This window comes from Rhinoderma darwinii, chromosome 12 (assembly GCF_050947455.1).
Source record: "Rhinoderma darwinii isolate aRhiDar2 chromosome 12, aRhiDar2.hap1, whole genome shotgun sequence".
In the NCBI taxonomy this organism is placed as follows: Eukaryota; Metazoa; Chordata; class Amphibia; order Anura; family Rhinodermatidae; genus Rhinoderma; species Rhinoderma darwinii.
Genome location: NC_134698.1, coordinates 78,112,535 through 78,138,238, shown reverse-complemented (window position 1 = coordinate 78,138,238; position 25,704 = coordinate 78,112,535). Strand labels below are relative to the sequence as shown.

At 45.3% G+C, this 25,704-nt stretch overlaps 2 protein-coding genes across 3 annotated transcripts in view; one reads left to right on the top strand and one right to left on the bottom strand.

Annotated features, from left to right (window-relative positions):
* Positions 1 to 13,603, bottom strand: part of LOC142664840 (cholesterol 24-hydroxylase-like) — an 18,184-nt gene extending 4,581 nt beyond the window's left edge. The window contains exons 1-7 of one of the 2 annotated variants that reach the window (XM_075844221.1): positions 13,231 to 13,603; positions 3,633 to 3,710; positions 3,136 to 3,217; positions 2,356 to 2,426; positions 2,148 to 2,234; positions 1,409 to 1,547; positions 956 to 1,066 (exon numbers count right to left, since the gene is read on the bottom strand). In XM_075844221.1, coding sequence (XP_075700336.1) covers positions 956 to 1,066; positions 1,409 to 1,547; positions 2,148 to 2,234; positions 2,356 to 2,426; positions 3,136 to 3,217; positions 3,633 to 3,682 — 540 coding nt within the window. In that variant the 5' untranslated portion in view covers positions 3,683 to 3,710; positions 13,231 to 13,603. Of the gene's footprint in view, positions 1 to 955; positions 1,067 to 1,408; positions 1,548 to 2,147; positions 2,235 to 2,355; positions 2,427 to 3,135; positions 3,218 to 3,632; positions 3,711 to 5,669; positions 6,012 to 13,230 lie in introns of those variants that run through there. The other variant, XM_075844220.1, reaches the window with a different exon arrangement.
* LOC142664841 (extracellular tyrosine-protein kinase PKDCC-like) lies at positions 10,780 to 25,704 on the top strand. The gene is made up of 7 exons (XM_075844222.1): positions 10,780 to 11,314; positions 16,006 to 16,128; positions 19,197 to 19,468; positions 20,155 to 20,234; positions 20,315 to 20,416; positions 21,740 to 21,919; positions 25,098 to 25,704. Exons 1-7 carry the CDS (start codon positions 10,829 to 10,831, stop codon positions 25,202 to 25,204), a joined length of 1,350 nt encoding a protein of 449 aa, XP_075700337.1. The 5' UTR covers positions 10,780 to 10,828; the 3' UTR covers positions 25,205 to 25,704.

Below are 25,704 nucleotides of genomic sequence, written 5' to 3'. Positions count from 1 at the left end.
ATAGGATTAGATACACAGCTCAGCAGACAGTATCACACATGATAGGATTAGATACACAGCTCAGCAGACAGTATCACACATGATAGGATTAGATACACAGCTCAGCAGACAGTATCACACATGATAGGATTAGATACACAGCTCAGCAGACAGTATCACATATGATAGGATTAGATACACAAGCTCAGCAGACAGTATCACATATGATAGGATTAGATACACAGCTCAGCAGACAGTATCACACATGATAGGATTAGATACACAGCTCAGCAGACAGTATCACACATGATAGGATTAGATACACAGCTCAGCAGACAGTATCACACATGATAGGATTAGATACAGCAGCTCAGCAGACAGTATCACACATGATAGGATTAGATACACGGCTCAGCAGATGGTATCGCACATGATAGAGTTAGATACAGCAGCTCAGCAGACGGTATCACACATGATATAATTAGATACAGTGGCTCAGCAGACAGTATCACACATGATAGGATTAGATACACCATCTCAGCAGGCAGTATTACACAAGAGGCTTAGATACAGAAGATCGTATCACACATGAGAAGCTTAAATACAGCAGCTCAGCAGACTGTCACACGATAGGATTAGATACACCAACTCAGCAGACAGTTTCACACATGATAGGATTAGATACAGCAACTCAGCAGACAGTATCACACATGATAGGCTTAGATACATGAGATAGCAGACAGTATCACACATGATAGGCTTAGATACATGGGTTAGCAGACAGTATCACACATGATAGGCTTAGATACAGGAGTTAGCAGACACTATCACACATGATAGGCTTAGATACATGGGTTAGCAGACAATATCACACATGATAGGCTTAGATACATGGGTTAGCAGACATGAGTTATCAATAGTTAATGTTGTGCTTGGATTTTGGGAACATATTATAGCGCGGATGGATCATACCAACCATTGCCAGGGGGTTTCGAGTTTCAGCCACACCCTGCATGACCAATGAGATAGCTCGCGGGAATGGAGTCTGATCGTCCTGCAGAGACTTCAGTTCCATTCCAAATGCCACCTGCAATTCATGACATTTGGTTATCCAGGACCAGGAACCCGCGCCTGTACCAGGGTCCCCCCAACCATCACATCCCATTACTCCTACTGTTCCCTGTCCCATAAGATCTTTGGAGCCTTTCAGCCATTAGGGTCCTTTTAGGACCAGTACCAGGACCAATCTCCCATTCACTATAATGTGGCCACCTCCTCATCAGAATCGAGAGACTGGCCGACCCGGCTCTCAGAATCGGTGGTGGTCCCAATAGTCAGACCCCCACTGATGAGACATTTATGGTCTATCCATCGATATCCTATAAGTGTAGAACTGTACGGGGCATGTGATGCATCTGTCAGGATCTACCTTAGCGATTACGTCCAGCGTCACTTTGCTCATCATTTCGTGGACGGAGAACTCACATGTGCCGTCCGCCTTGTCTGACAGTCTCTCCATCAGCTCCTCAGCTTTCTCATTAAAGGTTCCCATTAACCCCATTAAGTATCTGTAGGAAGGACAGACGGATAACGGAAGTAGATTAAAATTCAATCCGGCGGCTGCTTAGCTACTTTTTAGGGATATTTGGGTGTTATCACCCAGCTTTCCCATACTCCTGAATGATAAATCCGCCTAGTTATACAGTAACCCTATAAATACATTTGTTGTATAGGGCCCATACAGAACATGACACAACTCCTTTAAGGAGCCTGGGAAAAGCTGGGTGACAACCCCTGTGTGAGCTGTAATGGGTGCTACTTTATATTGGTTGTCACCCAGCTTTTCCAGGGACAATTTTTAACCCCTTGACAGAAGAGGACAACTCAAGGACTTATATTTATTAGGGATTTTTTCTTATTTTGGGATCAGATTGTTCAGTGCAACGCTCCATGTTTCTTTCTATGACTATCGATTTCTTTCATATAAGCATTTGATAGTCCGGCATGGTTACAGCACACTGCCTGTTAGTCTGGAAATTTGCAAGACCACAAGAGGAAGACTGACCGGATATAACCAATTAGAAACATAGTTGAGTATTTCTGGTCTCTTGTTTACATGGGACTGCCCGTCTTCCTGAGGGATCTATACGAATTTCCCTTTAACTTACGTTCTGCTAAAGGCGGGGTCCATGATTCTCCGCTGTTTGTGCCAATGATCATAATCACGATCCGTCAGCAAACCAGTCCCTAAAAACCTGGGAAGAAAAGCGTAGAATGAAGAATGACATGGTAGAGAATTCCAGCTGCAAAAATCAGCTGCGCCACAAGAGGGCGCTGTCCATGGGACATAGACTAATAGAAGAAACGTTCACCAACCTTACGCCAAAGAGGCTGAACGCGTGCTTGTAGACGGCGTCTTTTGTGTATGTTGGTGACATCAGAATTTCCTGCGAATGATAATACAAGAGGGTTAAGCAGATGTTTCTGCTTTAATGTAAAAATCACATCGCCATTTGGTCACCCAGCTTCCCCAAGCTCCTGACCGGCAAATCTGTCTCTGAAAAACTTGGCAGATTTTTCATTAAAGGGCATGTCTCGTGATGATAACCCCTGTCCATAAGCCGTATTAGGGTATATGGATGGCATTGAGGGGTGTCCCCCGCTCGGAACGGAGAGCCGCTCTATAAGGGTCCATGCTGCACCCGGCGCACCCGCTGATTGTATTCATAAGGCCCTATTTACCCAATGGATGCCAAAAGAGTGTCGTTTTGCCATCCAATGGGCCGGCACACTCAGGTATACCTGTATGGAATAGCGTAGTCGACTGCGCTATTCAGTACAGAGGCATCAAGTAAAAAAAACGCATATCACGCGGTATACGTTTTTTTTTTACAATGGAAGCCTATGAGCGATGCGTGCCACTATATACCTATACAGTGGCATACGTCAGAGGCTCACCACGGATCGCCGCGCCAGCTCTTATATAAAATCGATTGTCGGTGATGAGAAAAGCTGGGTAAGATCTGTAATGGCGGCCATATTGGATGTCACTCAGCTTTCCCAGAAGCAGGACAGCTCAATATTTATTGTGGGTTTTTTCATATTGGGGGTAAATGCTCCTTATTTTTCTACGACAGATGATCACACACTCAATACCTGCACTCCGTGAGGGCTGGTGATGAGAATCATCGCATTGTGCAAGGCGTAAATCCGGACCACAGGTCCATACGTCTGAGCCCTGGCAAGAAATCATAAAAACTTAATTACATGAAGCTTAATCATTGTATAATGGAAAGTTCTGCCACGTTCTAATACGCTTTGTGTTTCAGTTCTTCATTATTTGTAAGATCTCTGCTTGCTGTCAGTGAATGTGTGTTGTTTTTGGTTTTTTTTTTATCATCCAGAGGCTAAAGAAAAAACCCTATAAACCTCATATTTCCCACAGCTGAGAGTTTGCTACAATTGTATCCAGTCTAGACAATCCTCAATACAACAGACTGATATATTTTACCTGCACTGATACATTGTAGCAAACTATCAGGACAGGGGAGAAAATTGTGCTACTGATGTGTGGAGCTCACAGAGGATCGTGCAACATGGACGATATACATCGTAATATCATATCATTTATATAACATGGAGACCGGACTCACCACTGCAGAAACAGTTCATGTACCAGGTTATTGTCCTTTATGGACCTCATCAGGGTGGTGTAATGACCCAAAAAAAAACTGCAAAGAAAAAATATAAACATATAAAAAGAATAAAACAGTAGCTGTCCATTAATCCGGCATCAATTAGTCCATAAAATTCTGATAGTCCAGCACTTGTTTCCTTCTATATTGTTAAAACCTGTACCCGGCTTTACAGTAACAGTCAATCCTGGGCAAAGAGATTGACAGCATGGGGTGGGGGCATGGCGGAGATGGGGGTGGGGGCAAATACATACAAGGATTTGTATTGACATGGAGATAAGACGTCCAGGATGAGGCTGGCACTCCTGTGCTCTCCAAGAGAGGAGTGGGCACAGAGGGCACAAAGTAAGGCTGGGCACGATATGACACGTTTTGGCCAGTGTATGTATGGTTGATCTGTACTCTACATTTCATTATTTGGTTTGCCCACTGTATAGCTTTATGTGGGCAATTCATTCACTATTTATCTGGGTATTCTTTGGGCAATGGCGCTATGAACACTGAATGGCGGTAGCTGGGTACTAAAGCTGAATATGGCCAGCAGTGATAACGGGCACTACTAAGGGCATACATACTATAGAGGTGTCAACATGCCAGCTTGGTCAGCTCACCTTGATAGTGTGAGCAAACTTCAACAAGACCGGCACCAACAAGCTTCTAAAAGTATTTCTTCTTTTTTAAATCCAGATAACATATCAATGGAGACGAAACAGAGCCGAGCTGACGCGTTTCAGACTGATATCCTTTTTACTCATAGTCTTAGTGATTGCACAAAAACATAGATCTGATCATTTGTTTGTACATTTCAAAAAACTTTATTTTATTTTTCCATTTTTTTAATCCCACTAGGGGATTTGAACATGCGATCATTAGATCTGATAGAAGAAGAGTTTATCAGATAAAAGATCCTTTTACACGGGTCGATGAACGTGAAACACACGTTTATTGGCTGAACGTATCTTTTATGCAACACCAAATATTATCGTTGTCGGCAGCACATCATGCCGACATGATGCAAATATTTGGGGACAAATGATCACTCGTCCCCATACATAACCAGTGATTGCTTCTTGTCAAAGGAGCGAACGAGCACCGATCAATGATCTTGATCGGCGCTCGTTTTCACTGCCGTTATTGGCCAGTGTAAAAGGACCTTTACGTTCCTGGACATAGATGAACACTTCACTATTAGAAGCAGACAAATAATAAGTCTGGTTATTGGGCATTTTCCGTTCAATAAGAGGACAAAGATGGCAGACCTGGGGGCCATCATTATTCCTCCAGACTGCCATGACCACTATCGGCACCCAGCGACCGATGGGGTGACAGAGGAGGTTCTCCCCCCTATCCAACGGCTAAGATGCCGTGGTCGCTATTGATCGTGGCATCTAAGCAGTTAATAGGCCGAGATCAAAGTTATCTCCGATCCCAGCCGTAAGAGCAGGGTGTCAGCTGTATATACAGCTGACACCCTTAGCGTATGGAGCAGGCCTACAAGGCCATACTTCCCCCTTCCTTCGACTTCCACCGTTCATGTTCGGAGGATGTCAGGGTTTAACGTGCACTCTCTACACCCACATACATTAATAGTTGAAAAGGTACTCGCCAGAGCCGGCGGTCTTCTAGTTAGTAACCTACTAACAACCATTTCTCATTATAGATCGAAGAATATCGTGCGGGAAGAGTAATGGTGGATAATTCTATACCATAAGGATAGCCCATGTAGTTGCTGCGGAGCCCATGAGAAGAGGGGCCCCAACTTGTACCTCTATGACCTCCCACTATCTGCAATCACAGCAACACTACCGAGTGAGGGGGCAACAGACAAGAGGTCATGCCACCTACAAGGGGAAAGGGGGTGTCAACAAGCTTCGGCTGCTACTGTGAAGGACGGGGGTGTTATGGCATGACCCCCCCCCCCATGGACCCCATTTTGGTTTCTGCAGGTCGTAAGGTTTGCTGGATGTGCCAGTTGTTATATATGTGAACCCTCACCTGTCTCTGGGGGGTCCCGGGATGTGGTCGTACTTCATGTGGATATACTGGATATAAGCGCAGTAGAGCAGGAAGCAGGCAGCAGCCAGGCCCAGCAGCAGCAGGACGGGCCCTGAGATAAGAGCCCACAGGACCATGGTGAGGGGCCACACACAGAGCGCTGCTCCTCAGGCTGAGCTCAGATGTCTGTGTGTTATCTGCTGCAGAACAGAATACACAGGACGTAATGAGGAGGAGACAGCTCAACCAGGAAGGGGCAGGAGTCTGAGAGAGGACGGCCTGTGGTGCTGTGTACATGGAGGCCGCGCACACAATAATCCTGACTAATCCACTGCTGCCATCCCCGGCCTGGACTCTACACTCCCATAGATACACCGGCTCAGCAAACAGTATCACATGACAGGCTTAGATAAACCGGCATGATAGGATTAGATACATATTGACTCAACAGAAGGTATCACACAGGATAGGATTAGATACAGAGGCTTAGCAGACAGTATCACACATGATAGGATTAGATACAGCAGTTTAGCAAACTGCATCATCCATGACAGACTCAGATACACTGGCTTAGCAAACTGTAACAAACATGCTATGTTTAGATACAGGGGCTCACAGACAGTATCACACTTGATAGGCTTAGATACAGCAGCTCATCAGACTGTATCATACAGGATAGGCGTAGATACAGTGGCTCAGCAGACGGTATCACACATGATAGTCTTAGATACAGCAGCTCAGCAGAGAGTATCACATATGATCGGCTCAGATACACCAGCTCAGCCAACAGTATCACACATGAAAGGCTTAGATACAGTGGCTCAGCAGACGGTATCACACATGATAGTCTTAGATACAGCAGCTCAGCAGAGAGTATCACATATGATCGCCTCAGATACACCAGCTCAGCCAACAGTATCACACATGAAAGGCTTAGATACAGTGGCTCAGCAGACGGTATCACACATGATAGTCTTAGATACAGCAGCTCAGCAGAGAGTATCACATATGATCGCCTCAGATACACCAGCTCAGCCAACAGTATCTCATATGATAGGCTTAGATACACTGTCTCAGCAGACAGTATCGCACATGATTCACATCACATTCATTCCTACATTGGGACTCCCGACGTCTACCTCCGATAGAAGACTGCAACATATCCCACTGTATAGGCATACAGAAAGATATGTGGCCCGAGCCCCCCGGGATGATCGCTACCTGAAGCAATGTGCCCGGGGAAACTCCTGACATCACTACGGACAGTGATGTCAGGAGCATTACAGTGCTGGAGTCCCCTGCCCGGGCATTGAAGCGCTCTGACCGGGTCCTCCAGATACCACCCGCATGGCGGCCCTATATCCCCTGTGTCTGCAAGAACTAGCAGTTCGGCTACCTGTGCCCTGGAAGAGTACGTCACTGGGGCTACCCCATGGAAGATCCAGTGATGTAGCTTCCCCAGAGATAGCAGCCGGGGACTCTGGCTGTAAAGATCGTGCAGGCAGGGCAGGCTCTACCGCGTCACGAGGCTCCAGCAATAACTGTCACCGTATGGACAGTTACGGCCCTAGAGCTTCCCAACACATACGTTTAATGTATACATGTGACGGATTCCATACAGCGGCATCCATCACCCCGTAGACCTCAAGGTTAAAGAATAACGTGTGCCGCACAGTATACATTTTTGTGCGGTATCCGGCGGGATGGAAATCGTAGTCTACTGCTGCCCAAGGTGCCCATGATAAGCACTGACATGACGCGGGTGAAGACTTGAGACATTATAATAAATGTTGATCACTTTGTGATGATTTGTTTCCACTTTGAAGTTGTTAAGTCCTTTTCTGTTGATCATTGTCAGGAAATCCTCATAAAATCCTCTGTGATGTGATTATAAAACATGAAAAAGTCCAGGGGAGTGGCAATACTTTTTATAGGCTCTGTAGAGAAGAATGATGGGCTTGAATTTAGGAAATTTCAATCTGAATAACAATGGCATCCTCACATAAAGCAAGGAAAAGAAGAATTGCTGGGGCGAATAAAATCACTTTTCTGTTTTAGATGGAATGTTTTCATCTGTAATACCTATTATACGGCAGCAGATGGCGATAAAACATCACACTTTATGCCATAGATGAGCTCAATCATCTCGGATCAAGTCAGCATGCCCATGCCATACATTGACCTGTGACCCATCGCAATATGCGACAACACCAAACTGTTCAAAAGGTTGTCAAGTCTTACACAACTTAAAGGGGTTGTTTGGTTTACAAAACCCATTTTCAAATACCCTCTTAGAGATTAAAAAGAGTCAGGTCCAACATTCAGGACCCTCATCTATAAGCCAGAGTAGTGCATAGCTACAAAGAGTGTCTCTTGTTCTGGAGGACCCGGCACATCCATTCATTACACAGACAACCCATTGATTTAAATGGAAATAGGGTAATGCCTAATTTCTCCTGTGGTGGCGCTGCAGGGAAATTAAACACTTGGTGCCCGCTTCTCCCACAGAAAACAGCTGATCGCTGGGGGTTCCAGCAGAATGATACCTTGTAATTAGCTTATTATCAGGAGACCCTTCTAACAAAAAAGCACTGTCCAAGAAAACCATAGAATACTTGTATAATGAAAAATGTATACAACTGTCTCATATCAATTCCTCATCATTAACAAGATCTCTGCTTCCTGTCAGTGAATGTAAATATTGTAGACGTTCAGAAATTGAAAAACCCCATCCTGACCTAATCCTGCTCACACAGCTGTAGTTTGTTATAACGTATCAGTCCAGGCAATTCTCTGGAAGCTAAACGAAGCACAACTGTGCCTGAGGCCGGATTGACACGAGCGTGTGCGTTTTGCGCGCGCAAAAAACATGGCGTTTTGCGCGCGCAAAAGGTCCGCAAAAGCTCCGTGTGTCATCGTCATATGGTGCGCGGCTGCGTGATTTTCGCTATTTTTATGTTTGTAAACAGGATAGCACGTGGTGCTTTTCTGTTTTTATTCATAGTTTTGACTACTGTAGCGCGAATGACGCTCGTCACACGGAAATGCTTCTGTGTGCCGTGTGCGGTTTTCACGCACCCATTGACTTCAATGGGTGCGTGATGCGCGAAAAACGGGCAAATATAGGACATGTTGTGAGTTTTACGCAGCGGACACACGCTGCGTGAAATTCACTGACAGTCTGAACGTCCCCATTCACTAACATAGGTCCGTGCGAGGCGCGTGAAAATCACGCGCGTAGCACGGATGTATTAGGGTATGTTCACACGAGGGCGTCCGTAACGGCTGAAATTACGGGGATGTTTCAGCCTGAAAACATCCCCGTAATTTCAGCCGTAACGGCATGTGCAGGCGCTTGAACGCCGCGTCCATTACGGCCGTAATTGGCGCTGCTATTCATTGGAGTCAATGAATAACGGCTCCAATTACGGCCAAAGAAGTGACAGGTCACTTCTTTGACGCGGGCGTCTATTTACGCGCCGTCTTTTGACAGCGGCGCGTAAATTACGCCTCGTGTGAACAGACAAACGTCTGCCCATTGCTTTCAATGGGCAGATGTTTGTCAGCGCTATTGAGGCGCTATTTTCGGACGTAATTCGGGGCAAAAACGCCCGAATTACGTCCGTAAATAGGCCGTGTGAACATACCCTTATACGTTCGTCTGAATAAGCCCTGAGGCTGATGCTCTTACCTGCACAGATACATTGTAGCAAACGCTATGTGAGCAAGACTAAGTTAGGAGGGCTTTTCAGCCCCTATATATAAACGCGTATGCTTCTATTTACTGACAGTAAGGTCTTATTTACACGAACGTGTGCGTTTTGCACGCGCAAAAAACGCTGCTTTTTTTGCGCGTTGCAGTTCCGTCTGTCATAAGTGTTGGCGGCGTGATTTTCACACATATGCCATCCTTATGACACGCGGTTTTGAGGTTTAGAAAAATAAATGAAGGAGGTGGTTTTATTTTTCCCTTCATTTCTTGATCTAATGTTGCGCAAATCACGTCCGTGTCCTGCGCGTGATTTTCACGCACCCATTGACTTCAATGGGTGCGTGATGCGCAAAAAAACGCTCAAGTATAGGACATGTCGTGAGTCTCACGCAGCGGACACACGCTGTGTGAAAAACACGGAATGTCTGAGTGTCCCCATTGCCTTACATAGGTCCGTGCGACGCGCGTGATTTTCACGAGCATATCACGAACGTGAACTACGCTCGTGTAAATAAGCCCTAAGCAGATATCTTGAAAATCGTGGGGAATTTCAACACAAAGTATATTAGAAAGCGGTAGAACTTTTTTTTATACAGAAATTAAAGAGGTTTTCCCACGACAACAATTTTGGGACCCCACCATTGTGGAGAACAAGGGGCACTCCCTATAGACTTGAATTGGGGTGTTTGGCTATTCCTGACACCCCCATTCAAGTCTTAGGAGAGTGATAGTGCATGTTTGTCTGTCATCCTGCTCTCTAGCCGAGAATGGAGACTAAGGGCCCCTCCTTCCCGGCAACCAGAGGTCAGACCCCCACCCTTCTTACTTTTATAACCTGTCTGATTGACAGGTTATAAAAGTAAAATAAAGGGTTGTCATGGGGCCAACTCCTTTTAGTTTTATGTACATAAGACTGAACGTCCCATGTAATATCAATATATACATATACATATATATATATATATTAGATTAATATGAGATTTTGTTTAAGCGTGATATTTAATTTCAACTCTGCTATATCGCGACTTTGCTCTTATATCAATACTAAACTGTGACGTTCGTTTCCAATGTGAACCTCACATAGATCAAAAGTATTTCCCTCTAGTAAGCTAAAAATACTGTACCTTCGTGATAATAAAACCGTGCAAATATTTGTCTGTATTGTGTGTGTGTCAGGACTCTGGAATGTCCCTTCTGCATCTGAGTTCTGTTACCTTGTTGTTCCCACTTTTTCCCCACTAGGTGGCAGCAGAGAGCTGACTGTACCCAAGGATCAAAAGTTTGCAGAGTGAGGTCAGGTAAGGGATGAGTTTTATTAGACCCTCCTCAATGGGTGTCCACAGTCCCATTAACCCACCCCATTAGCCGAACAGGGGCAGGCATTCCTTTCTTAATGAACTCATTTACAGTAAGAGGACAGAGGTGAGAAGTTGGCCAAAACAGCACAATGAAAGGACACATCGTCTTCTCTGCAGCCGCACTCATGCTTATAGCTTTGTATCTTAAGTTCTCCATTCCTGGACCGTTCCTGTATTCCCAACACAGCCGGCAGATGAGGCGAGAAATTATGGAGAGACACAAGGATTTGGCCTTTTTCTATCAAACCCTATTGGGGATTAAAGAAGGTTCCCCGGAGGACGCTATGAGATACCTGGAGGTGGACCTGGAGGTCCCTCAGACATTGACCTGTAAGGATCTAAGCCATATAACAGCACTGGATTATGTTGGATCAGGTTTTACCAAGGTGGTGGTGAAAGGAACGTTACTGAATGGCAAATCCATCGCCCTCAAGTCCGTCCATGGTGAAGGCAATGACATGAAGAAATGTGTACGCCAATATGGCGACCACTCCGGCTGCCACCGACTGGCCACCTATAAACTGCAAAAGGAGATTGCTCTACTGCAGATCCTCCGCCATCCAGGAATAATCCAGGTGAATCTACCACGTCATGTAATAAACTGATATTTTTAGGGGTAGTCAGAATTAATCTCATTCCTTCCAATCTTAAAAAATGTTTTTGAAAAAAGTGCATAGGAGTCTGATGGGTCTTAAAGGACCAGTCCAGACTGGGTAATAATCTGCATTGTGATGCTGTGTAATATGGGGGATTATTTTTTTTAAGAGCAAGTGCCATTGGCTTGTAGAGTTGTGGAGTTTTTGATTAGATGTGGTGGCTGATCGGTGCCTTACTGGCATTGTGTCCAAGGATTAGGTGGTGTCACCTGAAATGGGGCCGGGAACAGAAATAGTTGGCCGTGAAGGGACTATGACTGTTGCTCATTTAGTTTTTTGTTTTTTTAAAAAAAGAATTGGAATTGTTTCGAAAATGATTAAAATCCGCTTTCACTTTTGTAAATTTTTGAAAATTTTTGTAAAAGAAAAATGATTAGTGATCTTTGTTGAAATGCCAAACGTGTCAAGTCCTATGTGTTCTTTCATTAGGGTGTCAAATAAAAGAGGAGAATTGGTTGCGCATTTTAGGCTTTCTTCACAAAAACGCGTGTAAAAACACACTGTTTTTTTAATGATATATGCGCTTTTTCCAGCGTTTTTTGTCTTCTTTTTAATAGTGTGTTTATTACCTGCTCTTTTTATGTGTCATTTTTTACTTTGCAAATCAAGTGACTCAAATATTTCCCTTTGCAAAACATGATTTATTCTGAAAAAAAAAAACGGCACAAAAGAGACAATAAAAAAACGCAAAATACACTGTGACAAATTGTAAACTAACTTGATGGCATGTGTATGGGGCTGGCACCCCGTATGATGAAATGACCCATACTCCCGGGCCTCCGGGGCAGAACCCTCTTAATATTATTAATCATTAGAGCCTCCACACATCAAAGCCCCATAAGTAACAGTTGTAAACATATGAGAGAAGTAATTAGTGGGTCTGGTTCACCTCCCTGCTGTCATCTTTACACCCCCTCCCCTCCCCCGCTTATCTTCCAGCTCTGGGTTGGGGCTGTAAATACAAGAGAACAAAAGACGGCCATAGACATTAAAGGGGAATTCCATCTCCATCTATCTTCTGATAAGTCGTATAGAGATGGTGGGATCCATTGGGACCACCAGTAATTCCCAGACGGAGTTGCAATTCTCCTGGGTGAAATGTCCGAACCCCTTTGACACCGGCTAGACATTCCCATGATAGTTGTCTGACCATGTATGGGGCCAATATAGCATAAACTTTGGTTGGAGGCCTTATATAGTGCACAGTATGGTCCCGAAGATCTTCCGCACTGGTTGGATATGTCCAGAAATTGGACGCGCCGACACAACTCTGCTCTATCAATCAATTCCAACCTGCCTGGTAAAAAATGTGTGACTACAAAAAAACTTGTAAAAAAAAATGTAAATAAAGTCATACAAAACAAACGCAGGTAATAAAACACACTTTAAAAAAAAAAATGGCACAAAACATAATAAAAGACGCATTTACGATAAAAAAAATAAAATAAAAAAAAAAGGCTACAAAAAACTGTATGAAGGCAGCCTGAGGCCAGGGCTACTCAGTGACTACGGCCGAGCGGGCAAAGATCGCTGTGTCGCGCTGCCTAATTAAAGTCGATGTGGTCGCTTTGTGACCCGCAAGTTACTGCGACAGCGACACTACAGTCGCAAGGAATCCAAACCCGCTGCACTTCTTGCGACTTTGGTGTCTTGCTGGTCGCAGAGCCACCGCATTCACTTACGTTACTTCAATGTACGCAGCTCGACACAACGATCTTTGGGCACGCGACCTGTTTCGTGGCCAAAGCCGCCGTGTCGCTTTAGCCTTACTGAGCGCAGCAGCCCTGGCTCACACCCCTGATGATGTCATCTGTCGACAGATCTCTATGACTCACCAGAAGATCAGAAGAACATCAGTAGATTAGGCAGAATTCCTGTCACGATTGTGACCATTTCAGCCAAATTTTGAGGTGTTTTTTTTTGTTTTTGTTTTTTTTCTTCCACACAAACATTTGTTCCTGACACTGACACGATGCTAATTGAAATCATGGTCAAAGCGAGTTCCCCCGGAGATGAAGACCCCCCGATCTATGGCGTCCATATACCCTAATAGGTCTATTGTCAGGGTGGAGACCAGTAGTGACCTTAGATTGTCCCGTGTGTGCAGCAGTGATACCGGGGACAGAGCAGGAGGCTCGTGTCTACCTCACGACTCCTCAGGACACTTCCTTGGATAAACAGGGAGCCGGTTTGCTTTACACGTGTGAAGTGACAACGCCTCGGTGCCACTATGTCATCTCATACACAGTATACGGCACTTTCTGCAGAGCATCACTCCCACTTTATACTTACAGGATCTTACATGTTTTAGGCCTCAGAATTAAACATAATATCTGTTTGTGAGAAGGCTGGGTGACAACCAATATGGCGCCAAAACGGAATTTACAGGGTTATCACACATATATATGTCCCTCAACAAATGGCGTTCCCAGAATTCAGATAAGGGGCTCCTGCCTCTCTATACAGTGATATACGAGCGGATATTGTATTATATTACTAGACAGATGAGCCATTCAGGACTCTAGGAGAGCCGAGTGACGACCCTTGTGGGAGATGTAATGGCAGATATTTTGCTTGTCATCCAGCTTTCCTAGATTTATTAACTTCCTGTTTACTAATGGGTGTCATGGAGTAAATTAGCAAATGCCATCTTTACTCGGGCCCAGATAACGGAGAGTAATATAAATGACCGGGCGACAAAATCCACATCTCACACGTCATTATACAAGAAGTGGACATTAAGGGTATGTTCACACGGGCGATTTTCAGCTGTTTTTCAGGCCGTAAACGCCTTGAAAAATGCCTCCAAACATTTGCCCATTGATTTCAATGGGAAAAACGGCGTTCCGTTCCGACGGGCCATTTTTTTACACTGCCGTTTGAAAGAACGGCCCATAAAAAACCGCCTCGTAAAAAGAAGTGCATGTCACTTCTTGAGCCGTTTTTGGAGCCATTTTTCATTGGATCAATATGGTAAACAGCTCCAAAAATGGCCGTAAAAAACGCATTTTACAGCTGTTTTTTGTTTTGCGTGTAAACATAGCCTAAGGCCGGATTTACACGAGCGTGTGCGTTTTGCGCGCGCAAAAAAAGGCTGCGTTTGCGAGCGCAATAGGCACTTAACAGCTCCGTGTGGCATAAAAATCACGCGCGTTGCATGGACGTATATCACGTTCGTCTGAATAAGCCCTAAGGGTTATGTGTGCAGACGTTGTGATTGTCGCAACGGGGTTGTCTAGTTTAGAAAACCCATTTCCATACAGCCTATTAGGGTATGTTCACACGCAGTGTTTTCAGACGTAATTCGGGCGTATTACGTCTTGAATTACGCCTGAAAAAACGTCTCCATTACGCCTACAAACATCTGCTCGTTGCTTTCAATGGGTTTTACGGTGTTCTGTTCCTACGAGGTGTAATTTTACGCGTCGCTGTAAAAATACGGCGCGTAAAAAGACGCCCGCGAAAAAGAACTGTATGTAACTTTCTTGGGTCGTTTTTTGGAGCCGTCTTTCATTGACTCCATTGAAAAACAGCTCCAATAATGTCCGTAAAATACGCCGCGAAAAACGTGAGTTGCTACAAAAACGTCTGAAAATCAGGAGCTGTTTTCGTCCTGAAAACAGCTCCGTATTTTCAGACGCTTTTGGTCACTGCGTGTGAACATATCCTTAGGGGATTCTGAGTTAATAGAGGGGGGGTCCTCTGTTCAGGACCCTCATTGCTTGGTCAGAGTAGGGAGCCATTATAAAGAGCGTCTCTCCCTCTGGAGGACCTGACCTGTCCTGTGTTAGGGCGGATTTACACGAGCGTGTGCGTTTTGCGCACGCAAAAAATGCAGCGTTTTGCGTGCGCAAAAGGCACTTAACAGCTCCGTGTGTCATGTTCATATGGTGCGCGGCTGCGTGCTTTTCACGCAGCCGCCCTCATAAATGACACTCCGTTTGGATGTTTGCAAACAGAAAAGCACGTGGTGCTTTTCTGTTTACATTCTTTTTTTTACTGCCGTTGCGCGAATAACGCGCGTCCCACGGAAGTGCTTCTATATGCTGCGTGTGATTTTCACGCACCCATTGACTTCAATGGGTGAGCGATGCGCGAAAAACGCTGAAATATAGAACCTGTCGTGAGTTTTACGCAGCGGATTCACGCTGCGCAAAAATCACAGACAGTCTGCACTGCCCCATAGACTTGCATGGGTCCGTGCGACCCGCGTGAAAATCACGCGGGTTGCTCGGACGTAAATCACGTTCGTGTAAATCCACCCTGACACTGTGTAATGCTTCATTTCTCCTGTGGTGGCGCTGCAGGGAAATGAAACACTTACTGCCAGGTTTCCGCACAGTTTTTAGCTGATCGGTGGGGGTCCCACCACTTTGTGATCAGTTTATTGTGAAGGGACCCTTCTAACAAGTAGGGATTGTCCAGAGTAGAGAACCCCTTTAAAGTGGCATCACATGTGGATTCGCTATCAATGCTCGTAGTTCTATATAATTACGTTATCACTCCCATCGTCACACTGTACGCATACTAATATGCGATCACAGAGGTACGATATACCTCACGCCTCATTTTCTCATTGTTTGACCCCAACTAATTCTTTCTCTCTGCAGTTACATGGCCAGTGCGATGTTAATGGTGCGCCCCCTGACATCAGGGTCACAGCTATGCTGGAACTGGGATCTCCCCTGGAGATGATTCAGCTCCTGCAAACCCCCTGGGAGGAGAGATTTAAAGTAAGTGAAGGCAAACAATGGCAATTGTGTCAGTGGCCCTGCATGGCAGGTGATATTAACCGGCGAACAGCTGGGAATTGCTGGCAGCTTATTGCACCCCTGTTCAATGCAATCTCCCTCCAGCTGTGCGATGGTTAATGAGTCAAGGATTCCCTGAGCAAAAGGGATTACCATAGAGGTCTGTGCAAACAGCCGGGCAATGTCCCCTCCGCAGGGTCACCGGGGGTGGGTGAGCGGCCATTTACAATTCACAGCTCAGATCTGTGTTTTTATAAGTGGCACAGTAAACAGGTCGGAGGTCACACAAGGAGTCATTATACTGTAAGATACGGAGGGCAGAAAGGGAATTTTTATGGCACCGCATTCCTGGTATCAACGTATGGAACCCCACGGCGTGATACATTGCTGCAACAAAATCTCATACTACTGCGCGCTTCTAGGCTACACTGAGGGCTCGTCCACACGTAGCGGAATTGCGGATGGAAAATACGCAGCGGAATACAGCAGCGGCGAGGCGGGCGAGATGTAACGAGTCTCATCCACGCGCTGCGTAACATTTCCGTCCCGGAATTCAGCTGCGGTGCGTTTTTTTTTTTAGTTCCGCAGCACATCAATTCCTGCTGCGGAAAGTGGACTGAAGTGCTGCGTTTTTCAGAGGAGGCGTCACCATCCCCCAACATCGAGAAAAACGTAGCAAAATACGCACCATTTTCTTCCGTAAAACCCTTACTGACATTTGGTGCGTTTTTCGAGGCGGCTGCTTTCTTTACCTCAACCACATCAAAAAAGGCTGGTGTTTTTTTATACGTTTCTAACCGCATCCTAAGGCCTTATTTACACGAGCGTGCTAAACGTCCGTGGGACGGCCGTTGAAACAGCGGCCGTCCCACGGACCTATGTTATTCAATGTGGCCGTTCACACAGCCGTTGTTTCAACAGACCGTGTGAAGGGTCCGTGTGAAAATAGGACATGTCCGTTCTTTTCGCGCCTCACGCATCCCTCCATAGACTCTCAACTATGGTGGATGCGTGACATTGCGTACCGCAGCGCTGAGCACGAATGCACCTCGGGCGTTTTTCACGTCCCGAAAAACGGCTGAAAAATTGGAAGCAGAGCGACTACAAACATCTACCCATTGATTTCAATGGGAAATACGGCGTTCTGTTCCGACGGGGCGTTATTTTAAGCCTCATTTTCAAATAACGGCGCATAAAAAGACGCTATGTAGAAAGAAGTGCATGACACTTCTTGAGCCGTTTTTGATTGATTCTAAAGAAAAACAGCTCCAAAAACGGCCGTAAAAAAACGCTGCAAAAAACACAAGTTGCTTTTTCCTTGAAATCCGCTCCGTATTTTCAGCCGTTCCATCAAAAAGTTCTGCAACTCTCAAAGAAACATCAAATTATTTATAAGGTGTGCGGTTTTTAATAAATTTGTACTCCAGCGCACATGAGTTTAAGAGACAACCGTTTTAGTCAATTCCCCCGTGTGTTTCAGTTCTTCACCATTTTCAAGGTGTATGCTTGCTGTCTGTGAACGGAAACAATAAGGGAGATTTACAAAGAATAATGCGCCAGAATTCTGTCTCAAATTGCGCCAAATAACTGGCGTACACACCGTGTGCAAAATTAATTATGTGTTTTAGACACTCTTTACGCCTCTCTAGATAGTCTTGAAAAGTGGAATCGTAAAAGGCGCCAAATTTAATAACGACGCGTGTCATTCTTTTGGCGTCAAATATTGGTGTAAAGTGTGCCGCCAGCCATGAGGTGGCATGAGAAAGAGAAAGGTGTTTAACATGTCCAGCAAGATGCGCCAAATATTTCAGACAGCGTGCACCACTGTAAAAAAAAATTGCCGCGGTTTTTCACGGTCAGGTCTGGTTTTATTCTGTCTAATTTTAGGACAGTATTCACAAATCCACGCCAATGTTGTTTACATTCAGAGGATGAAAACCCAGTCCTTCTCACACAGCTGACAGTTGTTACAATGTAACAGTAAGCTAACCGGAGATGCAAACCGAAATGTTCCCGTTCACTGACAACAAGCAGAGATCTCGAAAATAGTGAAAGTTGCAGAAATTTACATCATACATTAACTAAGCTTCAATGTGAAAAAATGGTAACCGATGACAACATGAACACGACTTCGCTTTACTAATATAAGACTGGAGAAACCGTTCCCGTGGCAACATATTGAATAACGGAAGGATATGTTCACACGGCTTATTCTCAGCAGTTTTTCGGGCCGTAAACGCCCGAAAAACGGCAAAAAATATGGAGGCTGAACGCCCATTTATTTCAATGAGAAAAACGGCGCTTCTTTCCGACGGGGCGTTTTTTTTACGCGGGCGTTTGAAAAAATAGCCCGTAAAAAAAACGCCTCATAAAAAGAAGTGCATGTCACGTCTTGAGACGTTTTTGGAGCCGTTTTTTCATTGGGTCAATAGAAAAACAGCTCCAAAAAAGGCCGGGAAAAAAACGCAGCAAAAAACGCCTGATGCATAAAAAACGGCAGAAAATCAGAGGCTGTGTTCCCTTGAAAATAGCTCCGTATTTTACAGCCGTTTTTTGTTTACCGTGTGAACATTCCCTAAGACGAGAGCTATGACTGGTTAATAGGATTGTGAACGTTTTATATAAAGATGCATCCGGCTTGGGCAGCCATTTATAAAAACCCTTCCCCCCATTGAAATAACATGTATGCTCGGCCAAGCCAAACATGAGGAGGATGGGAGCCCTCCGCTGCAGGAAATCGTGGAGAATCCTGAAACTCAGGAAGGAGATTTATCAAAACTGGATAAAGGGAAAAGTGGAGCAGTTGTCCATGGCAACCAATCAGATTCCAGCTTTCATTTTAAAAAGGGTCTTTAAGAATTGAGAGCTGATTGGTTGCCATGGGCAACTGCTCCCCTTTTCCTTTGCACTAGTTTTGATAAATCTCCCCTTTAATTTGGCCATACAAGGCCCAATGTGACGTCCACTCAGATCAGACTATATAGGGTTCACAGGACATGGCGGTGGGGCTACGTATGGATTTATTTCACTCTTTTTGTATTTGTGAACAGATTTGTTGGGAATTGGTGCAGTTGTTGCATTATTTGGCAAACTCCCCCATGGGCTCCGTCGCCCTCCTGGATTTCCAGCCCAGACAGTTTGTCCTGGTGGACGGAAGCCTGAAAGTGACTGACATGGATGACGCCAGCAGCGAGGAGCCGACGTGTAGACGAGATGCAGACTGCGCACTCGCCTTCCCTGCCAAGACATTCACCATGACCTGCTTAGATACTGGGAGGTGCGCGGGGTCCAACGAGAAGAGGAACCTCTACAATGCCTACAGGTATAACTCCGGAATCCAGCCCCTAAGGCCCTGTTCACACAGCGTGTATTTGAAGCGTATTTTGACGCCTTTTACCCGCAGAAATAAGAGTTAAAAAATGCTTGACATCAATGGGAAAACGAGTCGTTAGTACATACGCTTTTTTTTTTACGCGAGCGTATTTAAATCACGTCATATCAATTCTTTGGTGCAGGAAACGTGACAAATATTCTCATATCAATGGGAGTCCCAACTACGCGCCCAAAAACACGCAAAAAACGCTCACAAAACACGTTAAAAAAAAACACACGGAAAACACATTAAAACCGCCTGTATTTTTATAAAAACGCTAGCGTATTTGACACTTTTGCACTCCGTTTTTTTTTTTGCGCCGTGTGAACATGCCCTAATATAATCCTCCGATCGGCTTGAAATAGCCCTAAAAATTTTTGGGGAATAAAGTCACCTTTAAAGTTTGGTGCCGCTGATCACTGGAGTCCCCCATCGATTCTTATGTCATCCAGCACATCACATGACTGCAGCAACCAATCGCTGATCGTCGTAGCGACGTGTTCAGGGGGCTCCAGTGATCAGCGGCGCAGGAACAGCGCCACATTTTATAGGTGAGTATCTCATGTAGGTTTGGGGGTCATTCACTACCTGGGTGTATGGGATTGGTTGTATAATGCTGGTTTTTGATGTTTCAGATTTTTCTTCACGTACCTCTTACCTCACGCCGCTCCTCCTGCTCTCCGAGCGCTCCTTGAAGACATTATGAATGTGACGGGTAATGTCCTCTCCTCCATGTTTCCTGTTTGGACTTTATCTTTTTTCCTGTACAGGTTCTGACACGGTTTTTCATTGCAGGGGATTTACATATCGGGATAAACGAGACGCTCGAGGCTTTTGATGATGTATTACATTTGTACAAGTCAGGAAGGAATCACAGCCAAACCCATCACTTACATGGTGAGTTACAACTACGTTATCTTCCCGGAAAATGGCGCAATAACCTCACTCAGTTTATGACATGTTCGCACTAGTTATTAACGGGTTGCACCAATTTCTGCCCCCACACAACATTGTATTGAGGGGCACACCCAGAATTCTGACCTGGCGGGTCATAGGAGTCGTCCAACAGCGCGCTGAAGATCATTTTTTAGGATTTCTAGCGGTTGATGGTGATCTAAGTGTTAATACTGGTGGTTACATGGTCCCCCCTAACAACTACAACTGCATGCCTCTCTTACCAGTGGCATCCTTATTCCCCCTCAACAATTCCAACCAACAGTGCCAGCCACCTGCCCCATCATTAGTGCCATCCATATGCCCCATCAATTGTACCTACCACATGCAGAATCAATAGTGTGAGACACATGCCCCATGATTAGTGCCAGCTACATCCCCCATCATTAGTGCCAGCCCATGCTTCAACAGTGCCAGACACATGCCCCAATAGTGCCAGGCAAATGACACATCAATAGTCTAAGCCCCATGCCCCATAAATGGTATCAGCTAAATGCAGCAAAAGTGCCAGCCACATGCCCTAACAGTGCCAGCTACATACCCCATCAATAGTGTCAGCCCTATGCCACCACAAAAAGTGCCACCCACATGCACCAATAATGCCAGCCACATGCCCCATCAAAAGTGCCATTCACGTGCCCCATTAATAGTGCCATTCACATGCACCAATTGGGCCAGCCAAATGCCCTATCAATAGTGCCAGCCACATGCCCCATCAATACAGCCAGCTACAGGCCCCAATAATAGTGCCAGCCACATGCCCCATCAATACGGCCAGCCACATGCCCCATCAATAGTGTCAGCCAAATGCCCCATCAACAGTGTCAGCCTCATTACCCAACCAATAGTGTAAGCTACAAGCCTTAATAGTGCCTGCCACACGCCCCATAAATAGTGACAGCCTATAGCCCGCACCAACAGTGCCAGCCACATGCCCCCTCTTTACACAGCAGTGCGGCTCGTACTGCTACCATGGTTTGGAAATAATTCTGCTTGGCATCCGGAGCACAAACCCCGAATGACCAGTGCTGCCAATGCACATGGAAGAGGGAGGTTGGTGTGCTGGAGGGTCTAAAGCTGTCATACCATCCCCCACCACTGTGTGCGCCATTGTTTTTGACATATGTATCATCTCATTACACCAGTTATGTGTGACAAAAATTGGCTACATGTGCTCTAGACCTTTTTCGCTCGGGAGAGAAGTAAGGGTTAAACTGAATCTGAACTTCAGCCCAGAACCTAATCCTCTCCTGCTCTATATCCCAGACTACACCGTGCTGCGAGGACACCGCATGAATGACACGGACGGAGATTTCAGGTGCTGGCCGTCCTACAACCACCAGGGATGTCTGCTGTCCATGCACAGTGCGGCGGAGGCTGCCGAGTTCTGCAACGGACATCCACAGTGTCGCAACTTTATTATAAGTCAGCAGAGGACATGGACTGGTACGTAGCCGGGGACTGGTATCAGTCATAGTGTACGATGTCCCTGTAGACTAGAGCGAGCTGATGGGGAGGAATGGACACAGACAGCAGGGGGCGCCTTGATTTCCAACTACTAATTTAATGGGTGAATGATATAACGGGGCCATGACAGCTATGACGGACTTGTTTGCAAACGAATACAGACAAATCCAGATCTCACCATCAAAAATACCAGAAACGCTGACGGACTGGCAAAAAGGCCACTGTTAAGAGAGACTTAATCTGTTAAAGGGTTTGTCCAGTTTTAACAAACTAATGTTATATTTTTAATATATAATTAAAAGCTATATACTGTTCCAATATACTTTCTGTATTAATTCTTCACCGTTTTCAAGATCTCTGCTTGCTGTTATTCAGTAGGAACATTCATTGTTTACTTCCGGTGGATACAATTCTGTCCATGGTCATGTGATGGACACACAGGTGACGGATCGTTACAAGACTCAGCTCTGATACACACACTGTAACGAGCCATGCACCTGTGTGTCCATCACATGACCATGTAACGAGCCATTCACCTGTGTGTCCATCACATGACCCTGTAACGAGCCGTGCATCTGTGTCTCCATCACATGACCCTGTAACGAGACGTGCACCTGTGTGTCCATCACATGACCCTGTAACGAGCCGTGCACCTGTGTGTCCATCACATGACCCTGTAACGAGACGTGCACCTGTGTGTCCATCACATGACCCTGTAACGAGCCGTGCACCTGTGTGTCCATCACATGACCCTGTAACGAGCCATGCACCTGTGTGTCCATCACATGACCCTGTAACGAGCCGTGCACCTGTGTGTCCATCACATGACCCTGTAACGAGCCGTGCACCTGTGTGTCCATCACATGACCCTGTAACGAGACGTGCACCTGTGTGTCCATCACATGACCGGGACAGAATTTTATCCACTGGAAGTAAACAACGAAGAGTCCTACTAAATAACAGCAAGCAGAGATCTTAACAGTGAAGAATTAATACAGAATATGTGTGTCTATATGTGTGTAGTTTTCTGCCTGTGCTTGTTTGTGCCTTTATCAGCGTTGTGTGTCGCTATATTGTAACAGATGATAGAACCTCAGTCCTTCCTCCTATATTTTCACCCTGAATTTCCCTTTAAACCAAATTTGCCCCTTAATTCTGATCGTCCTTCACTTCACGAGATCTCGGCGCTGAATTGCTGTAAATTCTCCTTTAATTGTAGGAGCGTTTCCCAGCATCTCTCTGCTCTTTAGATCCATATCACGGCCGTTATCCTGGTAATTATATTTCGGGTGTGCGATGGCTCTGGGAGATACGTGTATCCTGGCAGCGCAACATTTTGATTATATTAAGGAGGCTTTTATTGAATGCCAGCACATAATGTGCCACAGGGCTCGTGGTGTTGACAATATCTCAGAACTCTTTGTATATATACTTTTTAATCTTTGGAAAAGTGCTCAGCGGACAAATTCTGAAATACATTACATGCGCCTCGTGTCCCCATGTCAGGGTTACGTGCACGAAAATCTGCTGATTGGGATCTAGGCGCAGGTCCAGGCTGTTTGTATTTGGAATACCACGGTTTAGGGACATTTGGAGCCTCTGTTCCCTTACTGAATAGCTTTTACCATTCAAGCCAACGGGGGGAGGGGAGGGGGGGGGGGGTCCGGTCCAAGTAGCAGGTGTGGCCAAAAAAAAGCTGGACATAAACAATAGAGGGCGGCCGGATCTGCGGTCACATTTATTGGTAATTAAAATATACAAAAATGTACGGTATATATATATATTTTTGTTATGGATGGGAGATATTTTTTTTCTACGTTTTTTTCTTTTTTGCTCTTTAGACCGGGTTCCCACGTAGCGCAAATGCTGCAGAATTTCTGCAACGGAATTCTGTGCGGAAATTCCGCAGCATTGAGGGTATGTTCACACGACAGCGTCCGAAACGGCTGAAATTACGGGGATGTTTTCAGGAGAAAACATCCCCGTAATTTCAGCCGTAACGGCATGTGCAGGCGCTTGAACGCCGCGTCCATTACGGACGTAATTGGCGCTGCTTTTCATTGGAGTCCATGAATAACGGCTCCAATTACGCCCCAAGAAGTGACGGGTCACTTCTTTGACGCGTGCGTCCACGCCGTCATTTGACAGTGGCGCGTAAATATACGCCTCGTGTGAACAATCAAACGTCAGCCCATTGCTTTCAATGTTCAGATGTTTGTCAACGCTTTCAAGCCGTAATTTCGGACGTAATTCGGGGGTTAATATGCCCGATTTACGTCCGTAATTAGTGTGTGTGAACATACCCTTATAGGGATGCAAAACCCGCAACAGAAAGCCAAGTGCTGCAACTTTTGTGGCGTAATTGCAGCGATTACGCCGCAAAAGTCGCAACTCCGGGGGAAAAAAAAATCATACTTACCCAGAACACCCTCCTCCTTCCTGCAGTCTTGCCTTCTGGGATGAATTTCATCCCATGTGACCGCTGCAGCCAATCACAGGCTGCAACGCTACATGGCCTGCGACGTCATCGTAGGAGGCCGGACTACGCGCAGAGAATACGGAGGCGGTAAGGCCCCATGTACAAGACCAGAGGCCGTAGAAACCGTAAAAAATAGGACATGTCCCATTTTTTTATTTTACGGACTGTGCTCCCAAACGTTTTAATTGGAGCACAGCCCCCAAACCATGGACCGTAATTACGGGCACGGTCGTGTGCATGGGGTCGAAGTATGAGGACTTTCTTCCGTAGCGGAAATTCTGTTAGAAAAACCGCACAACAACGCTTGTTTTTAAATTAATTTCATTAAGAATTCATAAAAACCTAGCATTGAACTTAAAAGGGTCGTCCACTTTTTACAATCTTCCCTGAAATTAAGTTGATCACAGAATGTTCCGCTGCTATGACCCTGAGCGATCAGTTGTAATCTGCGACGGAATCCAACAAGTGTTCGATTCCCCTGCAGTGCCACCACAGGAGAAATGAAGCATTACATACATGCCGCGTCCCACAGAGAGACACTCCTTGCAGTCACTCCCCTTTCTGGTTTAGAGATGAGGTTCCCCTCTTATCAACTTAGAATTCTCTTATAGGGCATGTGAAAATTGTTTTTCTAATCTGGACAATCCTTTTAACTTCGTGTTTTTATTTTTTTCACAGGCCGCTATCTTACTGCGTTCACTAAAAATTGCCTCCATCTTGTTCCGGATGAAACCTACAGTCTCTATGTGAAACGATCAGGTCACAGCGACATGCAGAAGAGATGAGAGAGGACTCCATATATCATCATCACCAGGGCTACATATTATATCCAGAGCTGATTCCACTACGGAAATGATATGGAAACAGAAGCGGCTCAGCTACATATCTACAAGTCACGAGGCGTAGCTGCTGGCCCCAATACTAAATGTATAACAGGCCCCCCACATTCCATGGGTCATTTATAATGCTAGTGTGTCTTATGTGGTAGACAAGATTTTGGGGCCCCTTAGGTACCAGGACCAGTACCTATCAGCTATGGACTGATACAGCTTCCTCTGCCAGTTTTGTCTCTGAAAGGAAAGAGTTGTCTTTCTATAATTAGCTGCTGCTCCCCCCACGTGGAGTAATTTACTGTCTTATTCTATAAATATATATGTGTATATAGTTATGTAGCTGGCAAAAAGCCAATTTAAATTTAAAGCGCAATTCCAGTCAAACACTTGTACCCATTTAGATAAATAATTTTGTTCATAGGGGGCAGTATTATAGTAGTTATATTCTTGTA

What these genes read in the sequence shown, in the direction of transcription:
- LOC142664841 (XM_075844222.1), top strand. Translation starts at nt 10,829, where the DNA reads ATGAAAGGACACATCGTCTTCTCTGCAGCCGCACTCATGCTTATAGCT. An exon ending in AACCTCTACAATGCCTACAG is followed by an intron (nt 19,469 to 20,154) that starts GTATAACTCCGG and finishes TTGATGTTTCAG; the next exon opens with ATTTTTCTTCACGTACCTCT. An exon ending in CCAAACCCATCACTTACATG is followed by an intron (nt 20,417 to 21,739) that starts GTGAGTTACAAC and finishes TCTATATCCCAG; the next exon opens with ACTACACCGTGCTGCGAGGA.